The following is a 17,916-nucleotide window of genomic DNA, read 5'->3' as shown; positions in this document are numbered from 1 at the left end:
ACTATGAGGGAACTGTAAAAGGAATATCTATCTATCTATCTATCTATCTATCTATCTATCTATCTATCTATCTATCTATCTATCTATCTATCTATCTATCTATCTATCTATCCATCCATCCATCCATCCATCCATCCATCCATCCATCCATCCATCCATCCATCCATCCATCCATCTATCTATCTATCTATCTATCTATCTATCTATCTATCTATCTATCTATCTATCTATCTATCTATCTACATGTGTGTATGTGTGGAATATAAACATTTATTCACATGTTGTGTTACCCATCTCTGCTCAGAGTTTTAATTTCAGAGTACAAACAAACATATTGTGGTAGAACTAAAAAAAAAAAAAAAAACTGTAGCAGGATAAGGTTACTTCGCAAAATTATTTACTTTATTTCTACTGTTTAATTCTATTTTTAATTAATTAATTCATTCATTCATTCATTTATTTATTTGTGGAATGCAGTCCTGTCGATTAAGCTCAGTGTGCCCCTGCCTGGAGCATGGCACATTTGGCAGACAGTGGGAGAATAATTTGTACAAACATATGCTTGGGTGATTTTTTTTATTTATTTTTTTTTTTAAATAGATATAGGCTCAGCCCTGCAGTTCAATGAAGCTCATTTGCATATAAAATAATAAGCTTTTTGTGCAGAGAGAACTTAGTTTTAACAAACTGCTGCAGCTTCAGGCTTTCTGTTTTGAATGCCATTAAAGCTTGTGTATCGAGCATGTATCAAGCTTTTTTAATTATATATAAATGAATGAGTAGTTTCAGATCAAAGGGAAAACACATTTGATGTAAAACAAAACCCAAAAGGTATCTATAGTTTTCACAGACAGTGTTTATTCTTCACTGTTAGTATCACAAAGCTATGTGCTTTACTTTTTACTTCATGGAATGTTAACTTTATATAAATGTTAATCAGCCACCTTCAGCTTAAATCCTCAACATCGAAAAGCACATGAGAAGTATACCTTATTTATGCTTTCTGGTTCGGTTAAGAGAAAGCTGGATATTTGAGTGAAAAAAGGTTTTTGGTCCGGTATTTGCATAGTTTCTTGGACGGCAGAGGTGGTGTTGCCCTTTGCACATCTCACATGGAAAGGGCAGCCATGCTCCAACATTGACACAATTGATATGTTTGCAGAGACAGGAGAGAGATAGAAGAAAGGTTGATAAGCAGAGGTTTATGAATCAGGCTTACTCTGTCAGCAGGACCAGACAGTTTGAGTGAAAGGTGAGAAGGAGAGATAGAGATCCAGGAGGGAAATAAAAAAGACAACCAAGTCATACAGAAGGTAGATCAAATCTTTGAATAATCTATCTGTCTCATCACAGCATCTCACAACAGGTAACATTTTTTTCTCCTTTCTTCTGATTTAACTCTGGCATAATATTAACATCCAGGCACCCAAATACTTTAACTCTGTCTAACTGAATGTGACTATGTTGAAACATTTGAACCTATACTTTCAAAGAGATTGATTGATTAATTAACACAATTAATTACACTTGGAAAAATCACACAAGGTGGAATAAAATCCATTAATTGCTTCAGTAAATCATTTTAGCTAAGACCTTTCAAGTAATAAGGCAGAAGACAATAGTGTAGAGTGATTATGAAGTGGCATAAGGAGGTTATTTCAACCAGTCATGATTATTTTTGAAGCGATGACTAACACCAAATGTTTCAAAAAGGTCAAACTAATTATGTGGAATGGACAGGTGCCATATTGAGGTTGAAAATCTGCTGCTTCAGTGTTCATCCATAATGGTTCATGTGAGACTATTGTTTGAAAATAAACTAAAATTAGCTGCCAATCCCTTTTGAATGCATTTGGCTAAAATTACTCACCAGGGGATGGGTCAGCGGGTGCGACTGAGTGTCAGTGTATTTATACATAAATCTATGGGCCTATTTGTGTCAGAAAGAGTAAGTGGATGATGCATGATGGGCCACAGTGAGAGGAGAGGAGAAACAAAACTGAGAAAAACAGGGAGGAATAACATAGTGTTAACAGTATGTTGCCACCCAGCTTGGTGCTTGTTGTTCTGTGTTTGCATGGTGCTCACATCCTCAGTGGAGAAGTTCTGTCAAGTCTGGTCTGGCTTGACCTTTTCAATCTCCAGGCACGTTTCCAGTTCTCCAATACCTATCAAAATATCTACTCGCCCCTTGCCTGTTTCACTGCCCCTAGCACAAACTTGCATCAGATTCTCAGTCCCTCTACAACTGCAGTTTCTCCCACTCTTTCTGAATGTTTTCAGTATTCTGACATGCACTCCTTTGCGTATGCTCCAAATTTCTTAATTTTTTGCCACTCCTTTCTAATTTCTATTCCCTCTGCTTGTCTTCCTATCTATGGTTGGCCAAGCATTTGACAATGTAAATGCTTTAGGGCAGTTTTCTGGGAACATGGTACCAATGGCAGGTGGAGTGGGGATGCATGAAACTGTTTTTGCATAATTGATCATTTTTTTTACCCTTGATATTTGCTCCTTCTCTTCCTTGTAACTAATGAATTTTTAAAATGTATTCATAAATATGAATCATTCTGTCTGTCTTTTTATTTTCTCTTAGATATGGAGTTCATGTGGCTATACTCTTTGTGCCAGTGCATTCTATCTGCAGCTGTGATTGCAACCAGTGTGAGGTTGTGCATTGCTGTCAGACGTTGCAGCACCATGACTGATGTCCAAGAAGGATCTCAGGGTCCCATGCTCCAACCTAGGAGTGTCTCGTGTTGTCTTCGGCTGTGTCTGGGCTGGGTTGGTGCTGTAGGAGGTGCAGTTGGAGTCCCTGTAACTGTGTTACTAAACCTGCGAACGCCCCAGTGTCTATACACCTGCATAACGCTCGTCTGTAGCCCCTTGCTGATCAGGCAGTTTACCATGTTCCTGTTAATGTTGCTTACACTGGATGCCCATCTACAACATCATTTGGCAGAAAGGTGAGTTTTAAAGAGGTGTTCAATCAATTTAAGAACGAAAGTAAAATATTAAAGGAAATTGAAAAACGTTGAAAAAAAATTGCAAATGGTACAAATAATTACAGATCAGATGTTTTATATGGAGAATTCTTCTCAAAATGATAACCATCAAAAACCACTTTTGAACAGTATTTGATACTAAACTGCACTTGTGTGCAAAAGGGTGATTATGTGGGCAGTAAGAGTCAACCAATGCTTTCAGGCATGCTTTTAGGAACAAAGAAAGAAAATCAATATATAAAGAAAGAAAGACGTAACATGTCAAGATGTACCAGTTTATGGAACACTGCTACATGAGCCAGGTGCGTGGTTAGTGCTCCTGTTTTTATACTGCTAATATCTTAGATTGTAAACCAATACAGCACAGTTTTATGACAATTTGTAACACTGTCACGAACACAGTCTGCGTAATAGTGTTCCTGGCCTCAAACATTATTTATTTAGCTTGTTTGTTTTCATCTTTGCAATTCATGTGCATAAAATATGATTTAAATATTAAAATGCAAGACTTCATTGTTAATGAAGTTCAATAAGTTCAAGTATCTAAAACGTGGGACAGTTTAAACTTCAAAAACTATAAGAATGAAACAAACAGAAAAGCAATCTACATGTTTGAAAGGGAGCAGGAAGAACTGAAAACTGTAATTTCTACCCCTTTTCCAAGGTTCATTGTTACATTTAATATAGATCAAATAAAGTTATTTTTATGAATTATGAAAATAAATATAATGTATAAGCAGCTATAAATAGCTAAATATGCTTACATTGTTATTTATAAAGAAATATATAAGGTACATGTACTGTATAAATATATGAGGAAATTTATATGTATTCTTTTCATATTTTATACAATATCATACATCAACATTGATACATTTAAAATGTGAAAACAACAAGTGTTATCAATATTATTTTACTATGAGCAGTTAGGGTTAGGGGAAAGAAAAATAACATGGCTTGGATGGCTTTAAATAAGATCCTCTGCAACAAATAAGATGTCTCAGTCTTCTACTTTCCCAGGCAGTCGATTCTCTATCCAGCTGAAAATAACACAATAAATGGTGCAGGCATGAATACTGCACTTTGCTTGTTTAAAAAAAAAAAAAAAAAAAAAAAACATTGATGCTTGTATGTTCGATTGACCATGTCCAAGAAATTAGGGCTAGCAGTGGAAGTGCCAATATTACCTAAAATCTTTTAGAGACGTTCAAGTGTGCCAGCGGGTCAGTTAGATGGCTGATGGTATTAAAATACTTTAAATTTAGCAATTATTATGGCTTTGTTGATCTTTTCTAGATGCTAGACATACATTTTTGTGAGAAAATTCTTTTTCCTGATCTTTTTCTATGATTGTTGGTAGCGAAAGATGAATGTTAAGTTAGGAGCAGTACAGTCACTCAAGTGCAGTTTTAAATATATCAACATGACTGTGTCTTTTGATGGCAGATACTCATCAGTGGTGACTCGCCAGCGAGCTCTGTGTGTGGTCCTGCTGTGTTGGGTGGGCTCTGTTCTGTGCTCCTTTGCCCAGTTCATAGTCTCAGATGTCCTCAACACCTGGAGAAGTGAGACCGTTTCAGACACAGCTAATCTTGAGGAGGGTGGCAACTGGACAACCTCTTTCCCTCATCTCATCCCTACGCTGCCACCAAAGTACCACCATGACCGCAAGGTGATTGGAGAGTACCTTCCGTATGGAGGTTTCTTGTCAAAGTTCTATGTGGAGGACATGCACAACTTCACCTACGCTGAGATTCACAGCAGCCATTGGGGTGTGTGTGCTGCTGATACTCTTCTCACTCCTCAATTCCTAGTTTATGTTCATGGGATAGCAGTATTCATCCTTCCCTTGATTTTGTTACTTGCTATTTACCTTGACCTTCTATGCATGAAGCCAAAAAAGACTCTTTTTAGTCATGGAGAGCCTGAAAAACATGACTCCTGTCGGCTCCGTACCCTGGCTCTCTCCCTCTCTCTATTAGTTCTGCTTTGCCTGCCACTTTACATTATCCACGCTCTCTTGCTTTTCAGCCCTAGCACCCATCTTCCTGGCTGGGCCCATGCAGTCGCCTTGCTCCTCTTCCAGCTGTACAGTCTTGTGCCGCAGATCCTCTTCACTCCTCCTTGGAAACAGGTGGGGTACGAACAAGCACCCTTCCCTCTTGCTGTTCCCAACTGCCAATCTGCAGTAGCTCAATCGAAAGGAAAATCTGTCCACGTGGCATTACGTGAAGCAGTTCAAGCAGCTCCGTGGTGTTCTGCCAAACACTCCCTTAAAGCTAAAGTGTGCCCAGAGGTCTAAATCTTTTGCAAAGTGAAAGGTCTATATTGTTAATTTCAATGTAAACATTTTTCGGAAGTACATAACAGCCAATTCTAGGACAAAGTTATGCAAATGTCTAAAACAAACAACTTGTGGACTGAAAAAAATAGAATTATTTCTGTTTATTTATGCCTTTTTTTTAAACTAATCAGTAACATCACACACACAGCCGTTATGAATTAGTCGCAAATGAAAAGGCCAGTTAATTATCAGGTCCCACACCAAATGTCAGTGAGAAAATTAAGTCTCTGGATGATAACTACTATCCTGATCACAGATGTCTGTTTTCTTTGACTGCTCTTCCTGTGGGTCTTATTCTAAGCTTGTTTTAAATCTCTGCTAAGCCAGCCACCGGTAATGTAGATATATGTGTGACAGCATTTAATTAAACATTCACTAATAACACAGTGGTCCACAGAGAATCTGATATTGTAGGGAAAACATAATCAACCTGGTTATGACACAATATTCATGGTTGTTTTGATTTTGCTTGTAACAAAATGCTCTCTAGGAATAAAAGGAGTCTTGCTCACGTTAATTGGATTGTTCATCTTGTTCCATGGTGGTGTTAAGGAATCACTGATTGAGAAAAAAAGGATCAATTCATCTCCTGCACTGAACATGGACATGAAAGTCAACATAACTTTTTTTTCTTTTTCTAGCTCTGTGCACTTCTTGTGTCCATTAATAAATTATTTTCTTCACTTTTATAAAGCTGAAAAACACACAGACTTTGTTTTCAGTCCCTCTGAAAAGTCCTGACTGTAACATATTATTGATAGAGTAATCTGGTAAAGGGGTAGAGGGAGAGAGGGAAAAAAAACGACTCCATGTTTTGCTGGTACAGTTGCCCATTCGGTTGTTCGTCTGCCTGAAAGCTCTCTGCTTCCTGATCATGCTGGACCGAGACACAGTCAGCCACCTCAATCAATGCCTCATGCCACACCATCACCCTGTACACACCTCCTTTCCAAGCTAGGGTGACACTGCCAAGGCCAAAGAACAGAAGCTGCATCAAGGTTGCCTTTAAAGATGAATCAGAATTGTCTAATCCACCATGTTGCAACCAGGAAAATTATGAGTTTTGGATTGGATGGAGTGGTGTATTTACGGCAACTCGTAGAAATGAAATAGAGCATCATAAATGGGTCATAACTGTGAAATTCTCTGATGAGAATCCGTTCCAGGGCATTAATCGGTGAAACTGGCATCAGAGAGATGCAATTCATAGACTTCTTGCTGTCATTATTGTCCAGATTATGGTACATTCACAGCATGCCATAAAGCCTGAGAGGAATATAACTAACAGTTTTCTGGCTTGTCCCAATCACATTTATTTTTCCTTTCTTTTTTCATTGTGTTTATTGATTTGATAATCACTCTCTTTGATTACAGCGATGGTCTAATTGCCATCAGGACTAGAACTGAGTTGTATCATTAGTATGCCCAGACTGACATACCAGAGAGAGCAGCCATGTTTTCAAAACTTTATTGGACAGAATCACTGGGGAGAGACAATAATTAGTAAGATGACCTGCAAACAAATAAGCCAGACTGGAAATCAAATTGGGGTGTTTACTCTTAGGAAGCTACCAGCTCCTCTAGTTATTTGAATTTTAACATGACAGCAATTCTTCATTTTAGACTTAATAAAAAAAAAAGAGAGAGAGAAAGAACAAACTTTTTGTTTGTTTGTTTGATTTGATGAGGAGAAGCACAAATAAATTACCAAAGACATTGCACCTATGGTGTTTAATCCCACAGAAAAGCAAACCAATGAAATGTTTGTTTGAAGGACACTTCTGCTCAATGACATTGAAAGGAACAATTTTCTAAGTTTTATTACGAATCGACCACAATGTCTCTGATAACAGGAACTACTGCTACCTTTGCATCATCATAAACTGAAGATACACCCAGTTTCGACTGAATTGTTTGCTGTCCGGAGTGTCAACTCATGCTGGTAACGCCTGGCAAGTCCATTACTTTGATTGCTGTTTGACAATCTGTCTTTATGACAGGCGACCATGGAGCTTCGCCATCGATGGGACAGAAACACATCGATCCATCACCCTGTGACCTCCAGCTGCTTTCAAATCTAGCCTGCACACAGATGGACATGTTGAGTGCTCCTCAACAGAATCGGGTATTGATTGCGTGGAAGTTAATGGCAGAGTCATATTTTCTCTGTGCATCTGACTCAACCCTCCTGTCACCCTTTCTTCCCTGCTATCTGTATTTTGTGATTCATTAGCCCAGGCACAGTTACCTCTGTTTTGTTTATTCTGAATGAGCTGCCAGTTATAATCGACTCCACTGCCTTCATCTTTATCCTCCCACCTATAATTCCACTATTCCCCATTGATCTAATCATGGACTTAAATTCCTGTTGTTTAGTCACAAGATTAAAAAAAACAACAAAAAAAAAAGAAAAAAAAAAAAAAAAACAGAACTTACTGATTACACAGCAAACACATCAGATGGCCAAGGTTATTTTTGGATTGTTTTTTATTTTGTCGTGCTTTTTATCTTTCCCCTATAAAGAAATAGTTAGCTATATATCAACAGTGACACATGGACTCTAAAGTAAACAAGAGTGAAAGACAGGAGAAGAGACGACTAGGCACAGGAGACAAAGAGAGCGAGAAATACTGGGATAGCGAGGAAAGGTAAGACGAAAAGAGTGAAAAAATGACAGCAATTTCTCTACAGTAGAACCAAAAACAAACCATGGGAAGTGTACATTTCTTTAACATTTACAATTGTAATAATAACAACGGCAATAATAATAATAACTGTAACAACAATCATAATTGTTCAAATAATAACAATAATTATTTAAAAAATCAATAAGACCTCTGGTTTTTCATAAAGACAAATGATTTTTTTTTTATTCTTTTATTCATTTTTTTAAAGACCACTGGACAGTAGTTTGTTCGGCTTTGCACCTCTATAGGCTAATATTCTGTGTTAGTATAGTTGCTTCATAATGCGTTTCAATAGTAAACAGTTTCATTATTTCTTAAAAGTTTAATTTAATTTATGTCACTGTTCTTTTTTTTATACAAACAAAGAATTCAGAGATATGTATATTTGTTCTGTCAGCGTGTTTACTGTTCATATGAGTGTGTGTATGTAGCTGCATGTGTGTGGTAGCATTCAGAAAAAATATCCACCCATTTTCTTCTCTCACTCACTCCTTTTGCTATCACTCCATTTGCCCTTTATATTAGGACTTTTAAACCGTTTTATCCTCTTAATGACATTCTAAAATAATTAAGCCTCTCTTTAATGCCTAAGCAAGTCATATTCCTTTTTTCTTTCTTCGGGAACGCAGCCCAACATTAATCCTTTCATTATTAGGAGCCAACAAAGGAGGAGCGATAGAGGGGGGGGGGCCAGACAGAGAGGAAGAGAGATATAAGAAGGAAAGAGGAGAGGATGGTAACAGGTGTACATAGGAGACAGAGTATATAGAAAGCAAATAAGAAGAGAAGGGAATCATCTTTCCTTCAATGTTGCAGCAAGAGAGTAAGAAACATAATTTGGAGCTGATTTTCTTTTTCTACTAATTGGCAGACCACCCAGTACAGGATGCAAAAAAGGACCGTTAGCTTCTTCATGAAGTATGGATAGTTCATGGGACTACAGTTTATCTCATTGCAGTGTTGTTAGGGAATTATGTATGAGTTGAACTCTTCCAAAATACTGTAAAAGATTGAAAAAAGAAAAAAAGAATTGAATTTTAGTTTCAAGCACTCAATAGTTCTTGGACAACTTTGCTTTTCCTTTTTGTTCCCCCTTTCTTTTCTTATAGCACTCGTACTGTATCCTTCAGTTAAAGACTACGCTTTGTGAAATGGATTCTTCTATTCTTCAGGCAGGGAATTATAGCCGTCATCTGCCTTTAATTCCCCTTTCACTTTGGCGGCTGCACAGGCAAAGTGCTGCTTTTCATTGTGTTGCCCTCTTCCCTCTCGATCAAAATAATTATGGCATGATTTAATTTTTGTATACATTCAATTCACCCTGTACCCACTCTCTAACACTCCTCTCGTCTTTCCCCAGTGTCTTCGACTTATAGTATATGGCACAGTCGTTACTGTCTGGCATGTCTAGAAGCTCTCTGTCTCTCAGTCTGTCTCTTGGGTTATACGAGTGTACATAGAGGATATGGAGTGGAATGGAGCAGGATGGATTGGCTATGTGCAGTATCTGTATACAGTCGCTTTCAGAAGGCCGCCTGTTATGGCGTATTGTGTAGAAGTGTTTGTGTGTGTGTACATGTGTGTGGTTTGTGTGTGTGTGTGTGTGTGGATACTGTATATCGGTTGGGAGACAGGGAGAGGAAAGGGTAAGGGTATGAGGTCAGAAGAGAAGGGATTAGGAAAAGAGAAGGGCTACAGTAAGTACTCCTTCTTGCCCTGGCTTGCTTCGTTCCCATTGAGGAAGGCCTCCTGCACCTCGCCATGTTCATCCAACCCGCTGGCCTCATGAGTAAGATAGGAACCTGAATGAAAAAGTCAGAAAGCGAGCAGAGAGAGAGGGAGAGAGAGAGAGACAACAAGAGGAAGATTGTAGGGGAAGGTTAGGTGGCAAAGCGTCATGATCATTGCAGTGGCATGCAGCATTGTCAAACCAATCAGTGCTAATATTATTTTCTTCCATACCTGTGACTGATTAATCCATTAGTTAACTGATTGTTAGGTCAATACCAGGCAAGAATAGGCTCTCGTGTTCGGTATGAGCCTACCAGCAGAAATTAGATATGGCGGATGGATGCATGAATAGAAGTGTCATAAAAGGAGGTAATAGAAGAGGGAGAATTGAAGATAATAGAGAAGAAAAGACGGGGAGGGAAGAGAAATTGGTAGAAAAAGGTGGAGGTAATATTAGGTAAGAGAGAACAATGCTCCGTTTGCATCATCCAGAAATCCCATCAAAATCTTTTTAACTGCCCAGGGGTTCATATGATTAATGAGGCTGTGTAGTGCAGGTTACAGAGCGCAAGAACTGCTTAAGTCATCTTCCTGCCTTCAATCCAGAGGTGAGTGACATACTCATTCTCCTTACCAAAGAGGTGAACTGGCATGCAGACAGTCATGGCAGACCAAAGACAAAGCCCTAATGGCCTTGTCTCAACATTGATTAGTTGTAATGGTCCTGTCTCTGTGCTTATTGGCGGTTGAATGCTGACAGACAGCTGGTCTAGCCATAGGCCAAGTTAACCTGGTTGCAGCTTGCTACACTATCCTAAGATCATTTATTGGCAGCTGTAGTGCATAATATAAGGCTGCCAATGAGGGGGCACTTAAAAAGATAGGGAACGAAGGAAGGCTGCTTTTGAGCCTTGATACACTAACATATAGTCATAAAACACTGGGACCACACCTACATTTCCCACCCACCCTTTCTCTTTGACGCTGCTGGCCAAGATCGTTTATCATGGACAGCGCCGTGCCAGAGTGGAGCATCCTACCCTGTCTGTTTTCTGCTGACAATTTGACACCCTGTTTTAAAAGATTATTTACAAAGAATCTAGGGTGTAACTAGCCTCCAATGGGTTTCTCAGTGCAAATTACATCAGAAAGTGTAGAAATGAGAAACCATGTGGTAACCATGAAAAAATACATTGATTGGTTATCTTCCACTCATGAAAGAACAATTTGTGCTATCTGGTATGTGCATTCAAGAGTAAGAGCATGCATTACCTTTCTGCCGGACAGAGCACCAGATGGTGACAATGAGGACACAGATGACAGTGAAAACCAGCAAGGCCAGGACGCCGCCTATCACTGCATAAGGAACTGCACTGTGAGCCTCTACAACTGCACCAGGATCTGTAAAAGAACAAGCCAGACAAATAGTGTGCGTCAGTAGAGTGTGGGCTGTATAAAAGGAAATATGGAGATAAAAGAAAAGAGGAGAGCAGACAAAGAAATTGAGACAAAGAAATAGATGGATCAAATATGAAAGCAGGAGAGATAAAGCGGAGACAAAGAAACTACATTAAAACACTGGATTGGAGAAAGGACAGGGAGTGAGACGTGAGAAAAGAGAATTCGATATCTTCCACCCAACTTGCATTATCACCTTTCATCACCCCCCACTGAGGAGATTGCCAGACAGTCTGAATGGGTGAGAAAATAAGGTGGAGAAATGAGGAGAGTGAATAAAGAAATAAAGATGTCAGCTTCTGCAAAGACACTTCATCCAAGCACCTGTCAAGAGCACAATGCATTTGGAATGAGGGAAACTTTAAGTGTATTTAAACACCATGTAGTTTAACCTTCAGAAACACTTCACCTCAAAAACAAGTATGGAGAAATAAAAAGCTGGAAAAGGGTGAATCAAATTCTCTGACAATTTGTAGATGTAATTGCAGAGGCAGTAAAGAGTCAACGATGGCAAACCCCACCTTGTAACAACTTTATGCATAGCTTTAAAGAAAAAACAGAGCCACGATTTAAGAAAGTAATAGACTGAAATGTTTTAATCCCATTATAGACTTCCTCACTTGTTTTCCTTCCCATAAATATAGCAAAAAAGTGCCCTTTTACCTTTTGCTAGGTTAAAAGGCGTTATCAATTAAAATCTGTATTTGGCCATCATATTGCTTCCATTTGTTTGAAACCTTTTGTTTTCTGTGATTTTAAGGTTTAGGCAAGTAGTTTTCAGGATTACTCTTTCACTCAGGAGACTATCTACAGCTCTGAGATTTACTTTTAACTTAAGTTTAACTTTACAATGACTGCCTATATTTTTTGTGTTGCTTTTCAATTATAACCTGATCAGAATAGATGATGGCAGCTGAAAAAGCCTCATGGAAGGTGGAGGGTATCTCTTAGCAATATATAAATGGAAGTGATAACAGTTTACAACGTGCATTTAATGGGCTATAAAATTCAGCTGGACTGCGAGGAGAAAACTGGACAGTTTGAGCTCTGAAATACAGCCACCCTCATGAATGATCAGTCAAAAAGGCAATGCTTGTGTGCAAGCGCATTTATTGCACTGTATGTGCACAATTTCAGCAACTACTAACTGGCATCACGTGTAAAGACAAATGAAAAAGAAATGGTTGTTTAACTATGAATGACAGTAACTTGTGCTGAAAAATACATGTGCTTTGAGCGAGGACTCTGATAGCATCTGAATCACTGACAATAACAAAAGCCTTCTGATGGGGCGTTATTGTGCAAGAGCTTGTAAGCCCAATAGCTGGCAAGGACATGGATTTATTAATGCAGTTCTTGGACCTTGATAGGACAGAATTAAAACATTAATACACTGCTTACACAAAGAGATGAGAGGAAAAAGCATGATGGAGGAAGAAGAGCAGGAATTCACAGCTGAAGAAAAGACTGTTCATTCTTGTTTATGTATTTCTTGGAAACTTACCAAGTATTGTGACAACTGATTAAGTGCATTGGTGTGTACTGACATATGTGTGTATTATCAAAATAAATGCATCTACAGTTACATGACACATGTGACCCAAATGCATTAAGATAAAGCAGTTGGCTGAAGCAATATTTCACAGGAGAAGAAAAAATAAGCACTAAAGTGCTCTACCTTTCCCTCATATCAACCTGTTCTTAATCTTTTGCAGCCTGGAGCTCCACGGGAAATGACTGACAGTATTAAAGATTGTGTTGTTTCTCAGGAGCCCCATGGATCATGCATCAACATTGACTAAACATCCACCAAAGTGTTCACACTCCAGCTTGTCTATAGACTCTTTATGGCACCTCCTCACATGCCCAGCAGGTGAACAACCTTTACTTGCCAGAGATGATGGCAGAGTCAGCAGAGGAAGAAAAAGGATGCTCTTATGCCCTTTGTCTCATCGCTCCTTTTAAATAGCAGAGGAGATAGAGATGCTCAAGGTGTGAAAGGAAAGAGGAGATGACAGTTAGCATGTCTTTGTGTGAGTGCAAGTATGAGAGAAATAAATTCAGCAGATGCAACAAGAGGAAAAATAACGAGATAGAGAATATGTTACAAACAAACTTGCTTTCATGGTAGCAGAGAAGTACTGAGAACTTTCTCATACCTGCAGTGTAGCACTCTTCTGGGAAAATGATCAGACAACCACCTGGCTCCCTGATCTTTCATTCCGTCTCCTTCTTTCTGTATATGTTTGTGTTTATGAGTGTGTATGTGAAGATAAATATGGTTCTGTAGCACCATCTGAGCCCCCCAGAGGCTATTGTCAGTCCTTAAGCTCTTCACACAGACTCATTAACAGTACCCACCAAGCACCAAGAAGCCCAGCCCAGACCACACACACATAAAACGCCCTCACATATACAAGTGCTGACTGGGCAATGTCTTTGGTGGGGAGCATCAAACAGCCTGTAAGTGATAAGAAACGATAGAGGTGGTTGCACTTGGTGCATACCCAAGTGTCTGCAGGCACAAATACTCATGGAGATACAGGGCAAGGAGAGGCTGCAGCAGGAAAAACAGTGTGTTTGTGAGTTTAGGTGCGGGAGAGGAGTACCTGAGAGCCATTAAAATGAGTCAGGGAGAGGAGGACACCAAACGAGAGCAAGAGAGGATGAGGATAGAGATGGAGGTTAGAGAGGTGATGACCTGCAAGAGCTGAGGCCAAGGCAAAGACAGTATTAGTGCAGCTTCCTTTCCTTTCCTTTCCTTTCCTTTCCTTTCCTTTCCTTTCCTTTCCTTTCCTTTCCACTAATTATATCAGCCTCTATTATACATTAATATAACAACATTTTTACTTGTCGAGCATTTTTTTTCTAATGGATGTTAGAAAACATAAAAAGGAGTTTATTTGTTTTCACCCTTTCCTATCTGGAATCACAAACAGCTACCATTTGTCCTCGCACATGGATTATTAAATCTGACGGCACACAAAGTATGCTGTGCTTTCAGTTAATTAAACTTCTGTTTATTTCTAAATGAAAAGCAGTGCCAACAGGGTTAATAAAAAAGAAAACAAAACACAAATAATGAATTTAACTAAGTATTTTTTTTACCAGTTATAACCCTGCATCCACAAAATGTGTAAAATGCAAGTGAAAAAAGATGTGTGTTTATACTGAGTTAATAGACTGTTTCTTATTTATTTAAATGGCAAAAACACTAGGCTTTAGACTACTAAAATCAGTGGTTTAGTTATGAATTAAACCAGAAAACCAAAGCGACTCTATCCCACATATGATCCTCTTCTTGCAGGTCATAGCTAAACACTCTCCCTTGAAGCGTAGCAGAGGCAGAATGAAAAAGTGTGTGAGTTACCTTTTGGGTCCGGGGCGAAGCTGGGTGACAGGAGGGTTGGAGTGGCATTATGGGAGGTGATTGGTTGGGTGGTAGAAGGAGTGGGAGCGACCATGGTAGTGACTGACACATTATCTACAGACAAACAGGGGATTGGATGACACACACTGACATAGATGCTATTATCTACAGCATGCAGGAAGATTTAAACACAGACATTGCAGGGTTTTATAGTGAAGTTAACACTGCAAATAAAACATGACACACGCTTTATTGCCGATGAATATTAATTGAGTTAATGGATGCTCTTCTGCCACAGCACAGGCACCCTGAAAGGCAGCTCAATTCAGTTGAGTTTTGAGATGTAGCCAAAGATGCAGGCTGCACAAGCTGTGTGAAAAGCTGGTGTCTTTGCAATTAAGGCTTATGCTTTTCCACCACTTTATACACATACCTTCAGTTATTCTCACAAGTTGGCTTTGTGTTTAAAGTGGAACTGACTTTGACCTTTTCAAGTGATAAAGACATATATCATCAGCTGAGTGATCTGAAGAAGTTTATAATAGAAAATAGGCTGCAGAGCAGGGGCTAATGAGAATTAACCTGGCAGACTGACATTGAAATAAAAAGCAATTGGGATATATTGGGACACTTTCTATATCACTGAGAAATTTTCTATGTTACGACAGCAGGCGAAACAGTCTGTGACAGATGGATTCCTGGTGGAACAGTACCGAGCAGGGACTGTCTCATTCAATGCTCAACAATAGCTTGGATCTTGACACATTCCACAAATCAATGGCAAAAACACAATGGCGTGAAGAGAGGTAGAAAGATACAAGTTCATATTGCTGTTAAAGACAAAAATAATGGCTGACAAGAACTAAGAGGGAGATGGAGACGTGGGTGTGAATGTCTGTGCATTTGTGGGTGCGCATCAGCATTTTCAGAGTGAAAAATGCCACTTCATCAAACAATCTCAAAGAAGTTGTAGCATGCAAGGTAAACTATGTTTATGTCTGGGGCCACAACAAACACACACACACACACACGCACACACACACACACACACACACACACACACACTCATCCAGCACAAATACTGTGTTGTGCATGTATTGTGCATATATATATATATACGTACTTACATGGAAACATTTAATTGCCAACACACATGCACACATGCACTGCCCTTTCTGCTCAGGAGTAATTTATTGGTAAGTATTCCTCTGTCTCTCTCCTTTTCTCCCACTGGCCCTGAGATCATCAATCTCTTTTTGCACTCTTCTTATGTCAGCACTATACTTTCCCCTCCTGTTTCTTTCTTTTTTTTTTTTCCTTTCTTCAAGGCCAGCCTCTATCTTCTTCTCTCTGAGAGAAATGTACAGGATGCATTTTGTGTGAAAGGCAAAGGACGAAGAAGAGTGAAAGGGAGACTAGACCAAATAGAGATAATTACAAAACACCTTAAAATCACCCAACTGGATGAATCCTTTATGAATTCCTGTTCTAAGTGCTGCATGTTTGTGTGTGTGCATGTGTCATTTGAGTCTCTGGGCTGAAGATTAATAGCCGAGGTCACTGCTTTAATTAACTGGATAATGATTAATTTCTAACCTAAAATTGTTTTTTGTCACTTTTTACAACTTTTTCTTATCTTGTTTTCAGCATCTCCAACTTTACTTTTCTTCCTTCCTCATCAGTCAGACACAAGTCCCTCATTTGCACCCCACGCCTTCACTAGCCATCATTTGGCTGCCTCAGCTGGCTCTCTAGTTTCTTTCCTCTGTGATGACGTTCCCTTGCTGCCTCTCTTCAACTTAATTAAGAGGAATGCTATACAGCTGTCACTCTCTTGGCCGATAGCGTCCTTTTTTTCCACATCATATTGTTATTCATTAACGCTATGCGTCTGCCAATCAGGCACGCAGCCCATGTTATTTGAAGGGATGGATGAGGCGGCACTTGCGATAATGACGTTTATGCGTGTATCTCATTCTTGCAGTAGTGTGCCTGAGGTTACAGCATCACCATTTTGGATTCTTTCATGTTCAGCTGTCCTTATTACATAGGCCTTGGCCAAAGCTTTAGTTGTCTATCCAGTTGTTTATCAGTGTGCTGAATGTTCAGCATTAGTTGAAGGTCCACTGCTGAGGGCATGAAGGCCAACAGTAGTCGACTGAGGAGTCATTCAAAATTTATGTGGATATCAGATCGTCATGCGTGGAGCGAAACAGTACTGAAGACTGAGTTATCTCAGAGCAGCTTCTTCTATCACAAGACACCAAGCATTTTACATTTTTGCTCTCATTCTAAGCTCTTTTTAAAGCTTTCACTTCATTAAAAAGGAAGTCTGTGTTCTTCTTTCAAATCATCCTGACGGCTCATTACAACAGTCAAGGAGCCAGACTAATCCCTACCTAATATCTCTCTCTATCTTACTACCCATCCTTTCATCATTCTGTCACTCCCCTTTGTTTCCAATAATTCTATGAATAAAAAAATTGTCTCTCTGTTCTTTGTCCTGCTGTTTTTGTGGAAATATGAATCCACACTCACTCATGCATTGTATGTAAAACTACAAATTATTTTCTTTCTATCTTGGCCTTGCTCCTCAAGTCTTTCTTTCTCTGTCTCCACTTTGCATTTCAATCCTAATGGATTTTATTGGCTTGGCGATTCATCTGAGTGCAGCAGCTTTGTTCAATTACATCAGGGAGCCCTCTGGGCTTCAACCAGACAATCAGCAGCACCCCCACCCCGAGTCACATGCATGCACACATTTGTGTACACACATAAAAAAAAAAAAAAAAATCCAATTTCTACTTGACAATGGTGGCAAAGAGATGAAACCAACAAAAACCAAGTCGTTTGTGCATTCTGCAGATACTTGCTCAGAGTGTGTGTATGTGTGTTCACTGTGATTCATTCAAAACTATTTCTCACTTTTACATCAAAAATGACTTTCCACATTTTGCAGAAAGTTGATTTCTTTGTAATCATTTTTGCATGCAATTACGTGCTGATGGATAAGAAGGATCGCTCTCTAAATTAGAAATACACTTTTGCACACACACACAAATTGCGTGACCAAGTAAATAAAACTGAGCTTCGATGTGTCGCATCTTTGCCAAGGCTCCCTAGGGAGTCTCCCACCTCTCTGTTCTCCTTCACTAACATTAGGTTTGTCTCCCCTTGCAAAGCTGCAATGCCTAGGGCACCTGCAACAAATCTGCAGTACGTTTTGCCTGAGTTTTTGCTCCATGTGTAAAACCCTGATCGAGAACACCTTCCACAGTGGGAAGGTTGACACATAATGAGAGGGATAAATGAGGTAGTTTC

General features: G+C 39.2%; 1 protein-coding gene across 5 annotated transcripts in view; it reads right to left on the bottom strand.

Moving 5' to 3' along the window:
* Positions 1-7,818: 7,818 nt before the first annotated feature.
* cadm4 (cell adhesion molecule 4) overlaps positions 7,819-17,916 on the bottom strand; it is a 159,546-nt gene continuing 149,448 nt past the window's right edge. For 3 of the 5 annotated variants that reach the window (XM_041988229.1, XM_041988231.1, XM_041988227.1), the window contains exons 7-9: positions 14,596-14,709; positions 11,040-11,168; positions 7,819-9,838 (exon numbers count right to left, since the gene is read on the bottom strand). In XM_041988229.1, the coding sequence (XP_041844163.1) occupies positions 9,729-9,838; positions 11,040-11,168; positions 14,596-14,709 (353 nt within the window). In that variant the 3' untranslated portion in view covers positions 7,819-9,728. Of the gene's footprint in view, positions 9,839-9,998; positions 10,078-11,039; positions 11,169-14,595; positions 14,710-17,916 lie in introns of all 5 variants that reach the window. The other 2 variants (XM_041988228.1, XM_041988230.1) reach the window with 2 other exon arrangements.

The sequence above is a fragment of the Melanotaenia boesemani genome, chromosome 6 (assembly GCF_017639745.1).
Source record: "Melanotaenia boesemani isolate fMelBoe1 chromosome 6, fMelBoe1.pri, whole genome shotgun sequence".
NCBI classification, from domain to species: domain Eukaryota; kingdom Metazoa; phylum Chordata; class Actinopteri; order Atheriniformes; family Melanotaeniidae; genus Melanotaenia; species Melanotaenia boesemani.
This window is presented reverse-complemented; position numbering and strand designations above follow the sequence as displayed.